The sequence below is a fragment of the Moschus berezovskii genome, chromosome 3 (genome assembly GCF_049115385.1).
Source record: "Moschus berezovskii isolate FMDL1 chromosome 3, NW_MosBer_1.0, whole genome shotgun sequence".
Lineage (NCBI taxonomy): Eukaryota > Metazoa > Chordata > Mammalia > Artiodactyla > Moschidae > Moschus > Moschus berezovskii.
The window spans coordinates 124,682,311-124,697,411 of NC_142462.1; the positions used below are offsets into that span (position 1 = coordinate 124,682,311).

Below are 15,101 nucleotides of genomic sequence, written 5' to 3' on the forward strand. Positions count from 1 at the left end.
CCTTTTTGGTACTAGTTTTGTCTAGTTTGTATATCAAAATTATACTGGCTTTATAAAATGAGTTTGTTAGCTTTCTCTCTGTCCTTTGGAACCGTTTATGTAAGTTAAGAATTATCCTTTGAAGGTTTAGTAAACTATATGACGTTCTTTTGGGAAATACACTGAATATTTTTATTTTTAAAAATTACTGTTGTCTGTCAACTGCTGTAGCAAAGTTTGAAATACTGTGAGAATCACCAAAATGTGACACAGAGACATGAAGTGAGGAAGTTTGGTTGGAAAAGTGGCGCTAGTAGACTCGCTGGACTCAGGGCTGCCCAGAACCTTCAGCTGGTGAAAAACTAAACAAAGCAAAGTGCAATAAAACCTGGTATACCTGTATATTATTATGATCGAAGAGAGTTGTAGACAGTGTAGAGCTCAAGTCTTTTTTTTTTTTTTTTTTAATCCACTGGACCTGTATCTATCTTTTATCTGGTGTGTTTAAACAACTTACATTTATATGAATTCCCTGGAGGTCCAGTGGTTAGGACTCCATGCTGTCACCACCAAGGGCCTGGGTTTGATCGCTGGTCAGGGAACTAGGATCCCACAAGCTGTGCAGTGCAACCAAATAAGAAAAGACCACTTACATTTATTGTGATTATTGATTAGTGCTTTTTCTGTTTTGTTCTTTCTGTTTTTCATTTCTTTGTTTTGTTTTACCTAACTTTGTGTGGATTATTTTGAGTGTGTCTTAGAATATCATTTTGACTTATCTGGGATGTTTTCAAGTGCTTCTTTTTGTGTTTTTTTTTTAAGTGGTTGCTCTACCCCTTGTATGGCCTTCCGTCATAGCTCAGTTGGTAAATCATCTGCCTGCAGTGCAGGAGACCCAAGTTCGATCTCTGGGTTGGGAAGGTCCCCTGGAAGAGGAAATGGCAACCCACTCCAGTATTCTTGCCTGGAGAATTCCTTGGATGGAGGAGCCTGATAGGCTGCAGTCCACAGGATCGCAAGAGTCGGGCACAACTTAGCGACGAAACCACCACCTTAGTCTGCTTGTGTTAACGTTTACTAGTTTTCGTGACATGTAGAAACCTTATCTGCTATAAAGATAGGTCTCCTTACCCTCCCCTACTTTCTGTTATAATTAAGATTTTGCATTGAGAAGCACATCAGCATTAACAATTTCTGCTTCAGCTGCCAAACAAAGGAGAAGGAAGGTAATCGTCAATGCCCGTTTCCGCTCTTTTCATCATTCTTCCTTCCTTCCCAGTGTCCCAGAATTCCTTCTTTTATCATTTCTCCTCCATGTGAGACCTTTCTTTAGCCATTCTGTTAGAGTAGATTTGTTGGTGACGGATTCTGTTAGTTTTTGTTCATCTGAGAATGTCTTGACTTGTTCTTCATTTTTGAAGGAGATTTTTGCTGAATATAGAATTCTTAGCAGACATTTCTCTCAGCATTTAGAAATATGCTGTTTCCTTTTGGGCTCCCTGATTTCTGATGGCAGATTTGCTGGAGGTCTTCAGAATTTTCTGTTTGGTCTTTAGTTTTTAGATGTTTGACTATAATGTTTCTTGGTGTGGATTTCTTTGGGTTTATTCTCTTTGGAGTTTACTCAGCCTTGAGTCTGTAGGTTTCTTTAGGGTCCTTTTTTTTTGGGTCAGATTTGACAGATTTTTAATGATCATTTCTTTGGATACTTTTTCAGCACTCCTCCCTTTCGTGTTGTCTGGGACTCGGGGTACTCGGGGTATATGAATGTTACATCTGCCTTTGTCCAGCCCACACGTCCTGAAGGCCCTGTTCATTTGTTTTTCTTTGTGTTTTCTCTCCGTTGTTCCGATTGGGCAATTTCTGTTGTTATGTCTTCAAGTTCATTGGTTTGTTCCCCGTCCTTTTCTTCTTCTGGCCCAGTGTTGAGGTTTTATTTCAGGTATTGTGTGTTTCGGCTCTAAAAATCTCCGTGTGGTTTTGTCTTTACCTCTTCTGTCTTTGCCGTGACTGTCTTTTCTTCTTCATTTCTTTCAGGTGTGTTTGTAGTTGCTCACTGAAGCGTTCTGTGATGGCTCCTAAAATCTTGTTTGCTAATTCTGTTATCTGTGTCATCTCAGTATTGGCATTATGGGCCACCTTTTCTTTTTTCATTTGAGATATTCCTGGTTCCTGGATGGTGAGAATTTTTTTTTTTTTTTTAAACCTGGACATTTTGGTTATGCTTTTAGCAGGTCATTTCTGGTGTTGCTTCAAGCAGGAAAAGGGGGATCCCCTTGTTAATGCTAGTTTGGGTTCAAGTTCAGGTTTTCCTCTTGGCCTTTGTTGACAGTCATTGGGGGAGGGGTTGCATGCTACTGCTGAATGAGGGCAGGAGTTTGGCACCACCCCCTCTAGGCCTCTGCAGGTGCCATGCACTGGGGGCAGTGCTGACTTCCACTGGGCCTTCTCTGATGGAGCCCCAGTGTGAGCCGGAGGGGTGGGGTGAATCCTGCCTCCCGTGTGGTGTCTACACTGTATGTGGGGGTTTGTTTTTCTGTTGTGTTTGACTGGAGTCAGGGAGTGGTATGTTTCCACTGCCCTTCTCATTTTCTTTGGCTCAAGATAGCAGGCTTTTGGGGACCAGTTTTGTCTGCTCCCATTGCTGTTTCTGGGTTGTTGGCTTCTCTGGCAGCCAGTGTGTCTGTGGGACAAAGGAGACCCAGGAACTCACCCCTGTCTTGATCCTGGGGTCCCCAGCCAGTCTGCCGCTTCACCCCTCAGCATTTTTATATTTCTTTCAAACATAAAGTCCAGTCATTCCAGCAGTGCTTAGAGAGAGGAGTAGGGAAAAGTGTGTTTATTCCATCTTTCCAGAAGCAGAACTCCAAGTTTAATGAACTTTGGATACTTTTGAACTGTGGTGTTGGAGAAGAGTCTTGAGAGTCCCTTGGACTGCAAGGAGATCAAGCCAGTCAATCCTAAAGGAAATCAGTCCTGAATACTCATCGGAAGGACTGATGCTGAAGCTGAAACGCCAATACTTTGGCCACCTGATGTAAAGAACTGTCTCATTTTAAAAGATCCCGATGCTGGGAAAGGTTGAGGGCGGGAGGAAAAGGGGATGACAGAGGATGAGATGGATGGATGGCATTACCGACTCAATGGACATGAGTTTAAGCAAGCTCCAGGAGTTGGTGATGAACAGGGAGGCCTGGCGTGCTGCAGTCCATGGGGTCGCAAAGAGTTGGACATGACTGAGTGACTGAACTGAACTGGACTGGATAGGCAGTACAGTCATGTGACATACACATTAAATGGTGTTAAAAATGTCCAGCGAAAATTCGCTGTCTCTTGCCCATTGCCCTCTTAGATGGGCAGCTAATGATTCTGGTTTCTTGTGCTTCCTTTCCAAGTTAACCCTCCATGTACCAGCAAATATTAATATTCACAGACGTGTTTGTAGCCAAGTGGTGGCATTCCACAGACGCCGTTTTGGACCTTGCTCTTTCTTTTCTCCCTCATGGTCCTCCATCTCAGTGAACCTCGTGGATTAACACATGGAGGACTGTTTGGTTCTTCTTCACAGCCCCATGGTATTTGGTTGCGTGGAGACGCCGCACCCGTGTGACCAGCTGGGGTGTCTAGGTGTTGATCCTGTTGTCTGTTACGTGTGTTGTCCTACCATCTCAGTGTTCTCCGCGCGCTTCCTGTCTCTCTGTTGACACCTGAGTCAGGGTCCTGTGTGAGCTTCAGTGCGCTGGAGAAAGCTGTGGGTTCCTTAGGTCTGTGTTCTGCGATGAGTCACGTCTGTATACTCCAAGAACACTCGGAGGCTCTCACTGATAGCTGCTCTTCCAGACGCCTTTCTCCATCATGTTCACAAGGGCTGTTTGGACCACGTGTTGCTTTGCATGGGGATGAACAAAAGATTTTGAATATAAACTCTGTGTACCCACCTTTCCACTCTCGTGACTTCTGTATAAGTTAAAAGAAGCACACTTTATGGTTTTGTTGTTGCTCAGTTCAGTTCAGTTCAGTCGCTCAGTCATGTCCGACTCCGCGACCCCATGAATAACAGCACGCCAGGCCTCCCTGTCCATCACCAACTCCCGGAGTTCACTCAAACTCATGTCCATCGAGTCGGTGATGCCATCCAGCCATCTCATTCTCTGTCGTCCCCTTCTCCTCCTGCCCCCAATCCTTCCCAGCATCAGAGTCTTTTCCAGTGAGTCAACTCGTTGCATGAGGTGGCCAAAGTATTGGAGTTTCAGCTTTAGCATCAGTCCTTCCAGTGAACACCCAGGATTGATCTCCTTTAGAATGGACTGGTTGGACCTTCTTGCAGTCCAAGGGACTCTCAAGAGTCTTCTCCAGCACCACAGTTCAAAAGCATCAATTCTTCAGCGATCAGCTTTCTTCACAGTCCAACTCTCACATCCATACATGACCACAGGAAAAACCATAGCCTTGACTAGACCTTTGTTGGCAAAGGAATGTCTCTGCTTTTTAATATGCTGTCTAGGTTGGTCATAACTTTCCTTCCAAGGAGTAAGTGTCTTTTAATTTCATGGCTGCAATCAGCATCTGCAGTGATTTTGGAGCCCCAAAAAATAAAAGTCTGACACTGTTTCCACTGTTTCCCCATCTATTTCCCATGAAGTGTTGGAACCAGATGCCATGATATTAGTTTTCTGAATGTTGAGCTTTAAGCCAACTTTTTCAGTCTCCTCTTTCACTTTCATCAAGAGGCTTTTGAGTTCCTCTTCACTTTCTGCCATAAGGGTGGTGTCATCTGCATATCTGAGGTTATTGATATTTCTCCCGGCAATCTTGATTCCAGCTTGTGCTTCTTCCAGCCCAGCGTTCTCATGATGTACTCTGCATATAAGTTAAATAAGTACGGTAACAATATACAGCCTGATGTACTCCTTTTCCTATTTGGAACCAGTCTGTTATTCCATGTCCAGTTCTAACTTGCTTCCTGATCTGCATATCGGTTTCTCAAGATTTGTAATTTGGGGTCAGAGTACTTGTGTGTAGCTTTTGGGAGGGATAAGACTGACTTTGTTGTTCTGTAAATTTTTGAGTGCAGTGGCTTCATTCTCACTAAATTTAGCATGTTTTTCTTTAAGGTGGTGATTTTTCTTTTGGTTAGATGTATTGCCCATGGTGTCAAGAATTGAAGAATCTTTCTGCCTTTGAATGTCTGAAGTCTTTGATGCTGACTTGGCAGTGGAATTCCAAGTTCAGGCTTGGTTAAGTTTGTTGCCAGCACTGCTGCGCTGTCAGGAGCTCTGAGGTCTCCGGCAGGGCTCTCGCCAGGGCCCTTTGAAATGCCACCGGTGCCTGGATAATTGTGTGTCCGTGTGCCGTGTTGTGGTGTGCTTGGTGTTCACAGGTGGGCTGTGTGTTTCTGCAGGTGCCTTTGCAAGTGTTGGCCCTCTGCACTCTTCTGGCCCTTTGCTCAGCCTTGTGGCCCCGACGGGCTCACTGCTTCTCACCCAAATGCCTTCTCTAGTTCAGTCCCCAGCGTGTCCTGCAGGAAATTCTGGCCCTTCAGATGTGTGCAACCGTTCATAACTTGAAAGCCTCGAGGCTCAACATGGCAGTGGGTTGGAGTGAGAGAAGGAGGCGGGCACAGTAACGTCTGTCTTCTTTTTTTTCTGCTTTTGAGGCTGTACTTGAAGATGCCTTTCTGAGGAAAAGGATTAAAATTCACTCCCATAGCTTTGTTGCTGGTCTTTATTTGTAAATAAATTGGGGATTTCAGATAATCTACTTTTAAAAATAGCTGTACGTGTTTACTAATTTGTTTTGGAATAAAGCTGATGAAGAGGAGTTTATAGGAATTCAGAATGTAACAGGATCTAGGAATTGAAATGGAAAATTGAATGAGGCTTTCCACATTAGATGTTAAATTCTGGAGTTAAGTTTTATATGATTATTTACTATTAAGTATATCTCTAAATATCAAGGTTAAGCTCTTATTAAAATTTTTCCAAAAAGTCATTAATATTTTTATATAATACAGTTGTTTGATGATTATACTTTTCTTTTGTCAGATATTAGCAAATTCTTGGTTTTTCTTGTAATGAGAAATCAGGTTTTTTCTAACAATACTAAAAATGTATTTTAAATCTGACATAGAGCTTTATGAATATGACTTGAGAGCATATAGTCATTTTTCAGTTTACTCTTTAAAATATTTTAAATTTTGTCTCTTTCTGTATTTTAAATTTTTGCACCTATTTGATATTCCATGGGCATTTCCTTTACTATCTTGAGGGATTTTTTTCGGATGAAACTAAGCAATTTAGTGATACCGCGTTTGTGAGCTTTGAAAGTGGACCAGCTCAGCCCCTTTGTGCCGAAAATGACCCTGGGACATGGCAGCTCGTTTCTGTGTTACTTTCTGTGCTCCTCGATAATAGTCTTTTCTGTGAGCACGCTTGACCCCAAATAAAACCCTAACGCTGAAAGTTTACTTATGCATGCATAGGGGTTATGTTACCCTTTCTTGATTGTTGGAGTGTGTGGTGATGGACGCTTTCTGCTGTTTTCCTGCAGGTATCGCCATCAGAGAGTCAGCAAAGGTGGTCGACCAAGCCCAGAGGAGGGTACTGAGGGGAGTTGACGACCTGGACTTCTTCATCGGGGATGAAGCCATAGATAAACCCACATACGCCACCAAGGTAAACCCCTCTGTGAGTGTACAGACCCCACCAGAGTAAACCCCTCTGTGAGAGCAGAGCCAGGAAAGGGCAGCAGGACAGGCGATGCAAAGGGGTGCTTTGTGTGGAGATGGTACCCATGAGCGCTGGAGTGCATTTTATTCTTCTGTTGGAAAAGAGGTTTTTGTTGTTGTTAGTTTGACTCTAGTGTTTTTGATGTGGGCGGGCAGGTGAACTCATACAGCCCTCGGGTGCAGAACTGACCCGGGATGCTGGACCACGTGGGAAGCAAGGTCTGCCCCCATGGGCTCTTGCAGGTGGACTAAATACCCGGCCAGATGTGGAAAGCTGTAGATTGATCAGTTGAAAAAGAAGCACTAAAATTATTTTACTAGACATTTGTTCTAAAAAAAACCCTACAGACTCCACAGATCAAATGGTGTGGTAGGTTAGCTGCACTTTCCCATCTGTTACCTATCCCGTTGTTAAGACGATTCTCTGTGCTAAAAATGGCTGGAGTAGAATATAAGCAATAATCTAATACAATCTTTCTGGTAAAATGCCTGTTACTTCCTTATGTAAGTTAACATTCTCTCCATGCAAAGGCCCTATTTTCTCTAATAACTGGGTCTCTTCCATCTCTCCTGGGCCAGTGCCGTTGTTAAACTGTTGCTCTTACTACTATGAACTGGAGCTTGACATGGTTTGGTTTCTCTTGCTTTAGTGGCCAATAAGACATGGAATAATTGAAGACTGGGATCTGATGGAAAGGTTCATGGAACAAGTGATTTTTAAATATCTTCGAGCTGAACCTGAAGATCATTATTTTTTAATGGTGAGTGACTGGAACTGAGAAGAATATATCCCTGTAAATTCCACATTGCTTAGATTTTAAGCCCAAGTTTCTTTCTTCCCTGGGGAGCTTTAAATTCCTGTTCATATGAATCGGGGTACTTTTTGGGTAAATGACAGAAGGCTCAGCAAAAATGTCTAGAACCAAAAGGGGCTTATTGTCTCACAAAATGGAAAGGCCAGATTCAGGCCGCTCCAGAACTGGTTATTTTAGCAGCTCAGAGACAGGAGGCGACGACCAGCCTAAGGCAGTAGTTTGGCCTCTTGTGTTGGTTCCTTTCAGGCTGGGACAGCAGCCCAAGTTCCTGTACCACCTCCTGGTGTGTTGACTTTCAGACGTAGAAGTGCTTCCTAAGAATTAAGAATCCCTTCCCTGAAACCTTCCTGATAGATTTGCGCCATCCATCCATGCATAACCTGGTCCCTTGCAAGGGGAGTGCAGTGACCTTCACAGGTGTGGGTTAACCAAGATTCTCCCTGGGGCTGATGAGGGGACCACGTCAGATCACCTGGCCCCAGGAGGGCAGGTATGTAAATGGGCCTCCAGTGGCACCAGAAATGGGGGAGGAATGGATTTGGGTGGGAAGCCAGCTGTGTACTCAGATGTCCTTCTGAAGTAAGCATACGACTGTGATTTTGCTTCTTATAGTGGAGGAAACTGAGTCAAGACGTTACTGTGCCAGGATTTAAATCTCACTCTGAAATAAAATTGAGCTGAGCTGTGGGCCCTGGTAGTGTGGTACTTAATTGATCTTGTTCAAGCAAGGTAAAACGTGACAGAGAAATGCAAAGAAATCTCTCGTTATGGAATCTTTCCCAGTTGTTCTCAACATCACATGTTCCCTTCCATGAAATGTTCTTTTTAAGTTAAAATTAATTGCACATAGAAAACACTTGCATTATGGAGAGCAATTGCACGCAACATAAGTTGCACATTAAAACCTACATAATTTAGCTTTGGATTTTTTCCATGCAAGTACATTGTCAAACGGTCCCTGGTCCAATTATGTAGTTCTCTCTAATGTTAAATATGGAGTGTTCTTTAGAATTATCTGACTTAAAGTATGTTAACTGCAGCGACTATTACGGTAGTTGATGGAATCTGTATATTTCATATCTATTCGAGCAAGTCCTTGAAGGTGCTCTGGTCTTTTTTTCTGGCTATGTCATCACAACTAGGAATTGTTGAGGGTGAGTACCGTGTTTTACTGGCCATGTGTATTTTCTCTCCTGTGCATCTACGGTGGTTTATGTAAAACAGTTGGAGCCAGGAAGCTGACGGTGTGTCTGAGCGGCTTTTTATCTTTGCAGCCAGAGCAAACCACAGATTCCCACCTGTCACATTTGGCGTGTCCCCTTCTCTTGCACATCACGTAGCTTCCTGCCTGCTGGACAGGACTTTAGGGGAGGTGCTGCCTGGCAGCTTCCTTCTGTCTGCCCCAGCTTCCCTGCCGGAGCGTTCTTCTTCCTCCACTCGGGATGCCTGCTCTCAGCCTGTGGGGCAGATGCACACCGCTAGGACACAGTCCGCAGGAAACATTTCCTCTGAGATTTTTTTTTCTGCTTGAGCCTGCGTTACCCTGGGAAGCACTAGTGGTAAAGAACCAGCCCGCCAATGAGGAGACACAGGACACGTGAAGTCGATCCCAGAGTCAGGATCCCCCGGAGAAGAAAATGGCAACCTGGCAACCCACTCCAGTATTCTTGCCTGGGAAATGCCATGGACAGAGGAGCCTGGTGGGCTACGGTCTGTGGGTTCACAAAGAGTCGGACACGACTGAGCACACACACACGCACAGGATAAACCACGTTCTTGAAAGAAATGGTGTGTGTTTCATATGAATGTGGAAAAGTTCATTGGCCAAAAATGAGTACTTACAATGAACCCTCAAACATAATCCAGTTTATTAAAGGTCAGAAAATACTGTGTTCCACGTATTGTACTTTGGGCTTTCCAGGTCAGTTCATCGCACAGCGTGACTGAGGAGGTAACGCGAAGGTACATGTCTTTCAGGTCCATGCCCGCAGTCCTCTGTTAATGGGGGATGTTCCGGGGGGTGCAGCTGGCGTAGAGAGATGTATGGTCAAGTCTGAAAGTCACTGAAGACATTTACGAAACTCTGGCATCAGATGAGGGCTTCTTGGGATAAATTAAAGGTCCTCAGTTGCCCCCCAAATTGTTCTTTCTGGCTGCGGTGACCAGATGCCTCGACAGCTTGAGAATGATCATCATGGCTCATGTTTTTCAAGATGTTTCAGAGACTCAACTCCTCTCGGTCATGTGGATTGAGCAGATAGCAAATGGGAGTCCTGCCCTTTTCTTCCAACACTGATTTTTCCAGAGCTCAAAACAGAATCGCGTGTGTTACAACACCTTGGGGTGCTCTTGAGTGGGAATTGAGTTGTCTCGTTGGATAGATTTGCGGACTTTTTGAATATGAGTCAAGGAGGAGGAGCAGGCAGCGTGAATGCCCGAGAACCAGGAGCAGCAGGAAAGATGGATGTGCCGGCTCAGAGAGAACCGCCCTTCTTGCGTGTGTTTCTGCCATGGGGTCCTTGGTGGCCCAGGTGATGCCCGCCCATGTGGGTGAGGGCGTGTCTCTGCTCGGTCCTGACTGCTCATCTCTCCCTGAGACACCTCACAGACGCTCCCGGAAGCGATGCCGTGCCAACTCTCCAGCGTCCCTCACGCTGCCCCTGACTGTGTGTGTCCAGACTCTCCGTGGTGATTCCCTTCCTGATTCTTGAGAGTGACGTGGACCCACTCTGTCCAGCGTGGTGGTCCCCGGCCGGAGCAGAGGTGGACTGCCCCGGGCTCGCGCAGTCCCACCCGGACCACTTGCTTTCCACCTTCCAGCGCCTTGTCATCTCCCCTCCTGTCCTCCCTGCCCTGAGGGTTTATACTTTTAAAAAGGTTCCTTCACTGCAGTTACAGAGAGTCTTGGGGGTGGAGCAATATTAGGCCCATGTGTTCAGTTTGCTGTCTTCATCCAGAAATGTGGATTGCTTTTTCTGGTACTGATTAATTCATTCATTTCGAATTAATGCCAGATGCTGTGTCACCATTATTAATGAGTAAAAATGTGTGTGTAACTTGTGTTCATGTGACATTTTAATCATGTTTCAGTATTAAAAAAAATAAGAATTTGATATCTCCAGTTTAGAGCTCATAATAAATAATGGTTTGGGAAAGCTTCATTTCGATTGGTGTCCTAAAGGAACAGTTATGAGTGGTAAACAATAAGGAAATGCAGGATTGAGAAAAAATGGATTTATGATTATGGTTCTCAGAACCCATGAGAATTTGCCCTTAATAATGCTGAACTTAATTTGGGAACCAGGAGAACCTAATTATATTGAAAACATTCCCTTAAATGGAAGTATACAGATTTTAAGGTAAATTCTTCCCAGATGGTGAATTGTTTGGTAGCAAGTAATTAAAGTGTAAAATGCAGTGGTTTAAGCAACTTAAGGGTTCTGTTTTTCTTAAATACATTTGTAGTAAGCAGGGCCGCATCCTTGTGTCATTAGAGATCTGTTTAGCACATGGCTTCCATTCGAAGGTTACCTTATGATCACAGATTGACAGCTGCAGCTCCAGTCATCACCTCTGCATTCCAGGAAGGTGTTAAGAGCAGCAGAAGGGAGTCTCCTACTTGAGTCTCCCTTCAGCCTTGTAAGGAGCTCTCCTAGAAGCCACATCCACCAGCTTTAGATTTTTGTTGGCCAGAACTTACTCACTTAGCCATTCCTGTCCAGAAGGAAGTCTGGAAAATGCTTTTCCTTTGGGCCCATGATTGATCAGTGATCTGTTATTAAAGCAGAAGGGAGACTAGGTGCTGGGTAGGGAACTTGCATTGCCTGCTGTAATGATGTGACTGTGTGCATGAAGACAGTGGCAAGACAAGATCCCATTCAGCGTCTTAACACTCTGGCCGGGTGTGGCAAGGTCACCTGCGCTGGGAGCCAGCAGGCCACTTCCCCGTCTCTGCTTGCAGCCCTGCCTCTGTGAGTCTCTCCATCTGGATAAAGACATCAGACAGCTGTACTGGGCGTTTCTGTGGAACTTTGCACACAAGCTGTAACCCCAGATTTCACAACACTTGTAAAGATTTTTTAGTATAGGGCTGTAAGTGTGAATTAGAAAATTTGGAAGATATCTGTGGGACTTTTCACACCCCTGTGCCATTAACATACATTTTAATATTTAGCTGATCTTCATTTAATCTTTTCACTGTGTTTTTATATGTTTTTGAATCAATATTGTGTTTTCCATCCCTCTCCCCCATGAGGGGGGAGGTTTTCCTAATCCTCATTTTAGTGTCAATATGACCCTCTATCCAGTGAATATTTCCTGTCTGTTTAGCACTTCCACTATTTTTAGATGTTTACTTCCAATTTCTTGGTTTTATAAGACGTAATATGAAGTACAAGGGACTCTCAAGAGTCTTCTCCAACACCACAGTTCAAAAGCATCAATTCTTCGGCACTCAGCTTTCTTCACAGTCCAACTCTCACATCCATACATGACCACTGGAAAAACCATAGCCTTGACCAGACGGACCTTTGTTGGCAAAGTAATGTCTCTGCTTTTCAATATACTATCAAGGTTGGTCATAACTTTACTTCCAAGGAGTAAGCGTCTTCTAATTTCATGGCTGCAATCAGCATCTGCGGTGATTTTGGAGCCCAAAAAAATAAAATCTGACACTGTTTCCACTGTTTTTCCATCTATTTCCCATGAAGTTGATGGGACCAGATGCCATGATCTTCGTTTTCTGAATGTTGAGCTTCAAGCCAACCTTTTCACTCTCCTCTTTCACTTTCATCAAAAGGCCTTTTAGTTACTCTTCACTTTCTGCCATAAGGGTGGTGTCATCTGCATATCTGAGGTTATTGATATTTCTCCCAGCAATCTTGTTTCCAGCTTGTGCTTCTTCCAGCCCAGCGTTCCTCATGATGTACTCTGCATATAAGTTAAATAAGCAGGGTGACAATATACAGCCTTGACGTACTCCTTTTCCTATTTGGAACCAGTCTGTTGTTCCATGTACAGTTCTGACTGTTGCTTCCTGACCTACATACAGGTTTCTCAAGAGGCAGGTCAGGTGGTCTGGTATTCCCATCTCTTTCAGAATTTTCCACAGTTTCTTGTGATCCACACAGTCAAACTCACACTCTTGAGAGTCCCTTGTACTGCAAGGAGATCCAAGCAGTCCATTCTAAAGGAGATCAATCCTGGGTGTTGATTGGAAGGACTGATGCTAAAGCTGAAACTGCAATACTTTGGCCACCTCATGCGACGAGTTGACTCACTGGAAAAGACTGATGCTGGGAAAGGCTGGGGGCGGGAGGAGAAGGGGACGACAGAGAATGAGATGGCTGGATGGCATCACCGACTCTGTGGACATGAGTTTGAGTGAACTCCGGGAGTTGGTGATGGACAGGGAGGCCTGGCGTGCTGTGATTCATGGGGTTGCAGAGAGTCGGACACGACTGAGCGACTGAACTGAACTGAACTGAACTGAATATGAAGTAATCTTTGCATAGTTTTTTCTATATTTAGAACACTTTAGTAAAAATTTAAAAGTTATGTATTAATATGATTTTGGGGTCCAGAAGTATTAATAACTTTGAATCTTTAGCGTACCATTTCATATTGAAATCTTCAGTGTACAGGAGACCACATTATTTGAACTCTTGTCAGGATTGGATTGATTTTTTTTATTATTTGGCATTAATCTGCATTTTTAGTAACTTGGGCCTTAAGCCTCTCCGTATGTTGGTTGTCCGTCCTCTCTGTGAATCGCCTGTTCGCGTCCTGGGCTGTGTTTTCCATATCAGTGTTATATTGCTTTTCCTGTTGCTGTGATTTCTATGAAATTTTTTTTTTAACCTAAAAGTTTTTTTTTTTAATGTGTTAGTCACTCAGTCACGTCCAACTCTTTGTGACCCCATGTACCAGCCCACCAGGCTCCTCCATCCGTGCGATTCTCCAGGCAAGAGAGTACGGAGTGGGTAGCCATTCCCTTCTCCGGGTATGTACTCAACCCAGGGGTTAAAACCTGGGTCTCCTGCACTGCAGGCGATTCTTTCCTGTCTGAACCACCAGGGATCTGGTCCTGTTACTTCATGATGAATAAATGGGGAAGAAGTGGAAACAGTAGCAGATTTTATTTCTTGGGTTCCACAGTCACTGCGGATGGTGACTGCAGCCATGAAATTAAAAGACGCTTGCTCCTTGGAAGGAAAGCTGTGACAAACCTGCTGCTGCTACTGCTGCTAAGTCACTTCAGTCGTGTCCGACTCTGTGCGACCCCATAGACGGAAGCCCACCAGGCTCGCCTGTCCCTGGGATTCTCCAGACAAGAACACTGGAGTGGGTTGCCATTTCCCTCTCCAATGTGTGAAAGTGAAAAGTGAAAGTGAAGTCGCTCAGTCGTGTCCGACCCTTAGTGACCCCATGGACTGCAGCCTACCAGGCTCCTCCATCCATGGGATTTTCTAGGCAAGAGTACTGGAGTGGCTTGCCATTGCCTTCTCTGGTGACAAACCTAGAGAGCATATTAAAAAGCAGAGACGTCATTTTGCTGACAAAGGTCCATCTAATCAAAGCTGTGGTTTTTCCAGTAGTCATGTACAGATGTGAGAGGGGGAACATAAAGAAGGCTGAACACCGAAGAATTGGTGCTTCTGAACTGTAGTGTTGGAGAAGACTCTTGAGAGTCCCTTGAAATGCAAGGAGAACCAACCAGTCCATCCTAGAGGAAATCAACCCTGATCATTCATTGGAGGGACTGATGCTGAAGCTGAAACTCCAATACTTTGGGCACCTGATGCAACTCATTGGAAAAGACTGATGCTGGGAAAGATTGAAGGCAGGAGGAGAAGGGGACAACAGAGGATGAGGTGGTTGGATGGCATCACCGACTCAGTGGCCATGAGTTAGACTAAGCTCCAGGAGTTGGTGATGGACAGGGAAGCCTGACTTGCTGCAGTTCATGGAGTCACAAAGATTCGGATATGACTGATAGACTGAACAAGTTTCTTTTGTGATAAAATGTACATACCGTAAAATTTACCATTTTAACCATTTTTGAACATCCGTTTTGGTGGACGGAATACATTCACATTGTTGTGCGGCTGTTACCACCGTCCACCTCCAGGACTTGTTCGTCTTCCAGACTGGCACTCTGACCCCGTTAAAGAATAACTCCCCCCTGTTCCCTCCCCCTGCTCCCCCCAGTCCTACTTTGTGTCTCTGTGACTGCAGCTGTCCCAGGCCCTCATACAAGCAGACTTGGACAGTATCTGTCCTTTCGTGACTGGCTTGCTTCACGTAGTATAATGTCTTCAGGGTTCAGTCACAGTGTAGTGTTTCAGAATTTCCATCCTTTTTAGGGCTGATAAATCTTCTTGTTGTATGTATCATATTCTGTTTATATGTGAACTCTTACCTATAATAGGTAGCAGCCTTCTGTCAGGAGCACATACTTGTTTTTATCATTTTTCCCCCTTTGCACATTATGTTTTTGAACATCTATACCTGTGAATTTTTATGTAGTAAGCCTGTTCTCCTTTGATATTGACACATAATTTGCATCCATCTGGGATTTA

General features: G+C 44.3%; 1 protein-coding gene across 4 annotated transcripts in view; it reads left to right on the forward strand.

Annotated features, from left to right (window-relative positions):
• ACTR3B (actin related protein 3B) overlaps positions 1-15,101 on the forward strand; it is a 74,561-nt gene that overhangs the window by 27,821 nt on the left and 31,639 nt on the right. For all 4 annotated transcript variants that reach the window (XM_055421622.2, XM_055421626.2, XM_055421623.2 and 1 more), the window contains 2 exons: positions 6,529-6,653; positions 7,357-7,467. In XM_055421622.2, the coding sequence (XP_055277597.1) occupies positions 6,529-6,653; positions 7,357-7,467 (236 nt within the window). The remainder of the gene's footprint in view (positions 1-6,528; positions 6,654-7,356; positions 7,468-15,101) is intronic.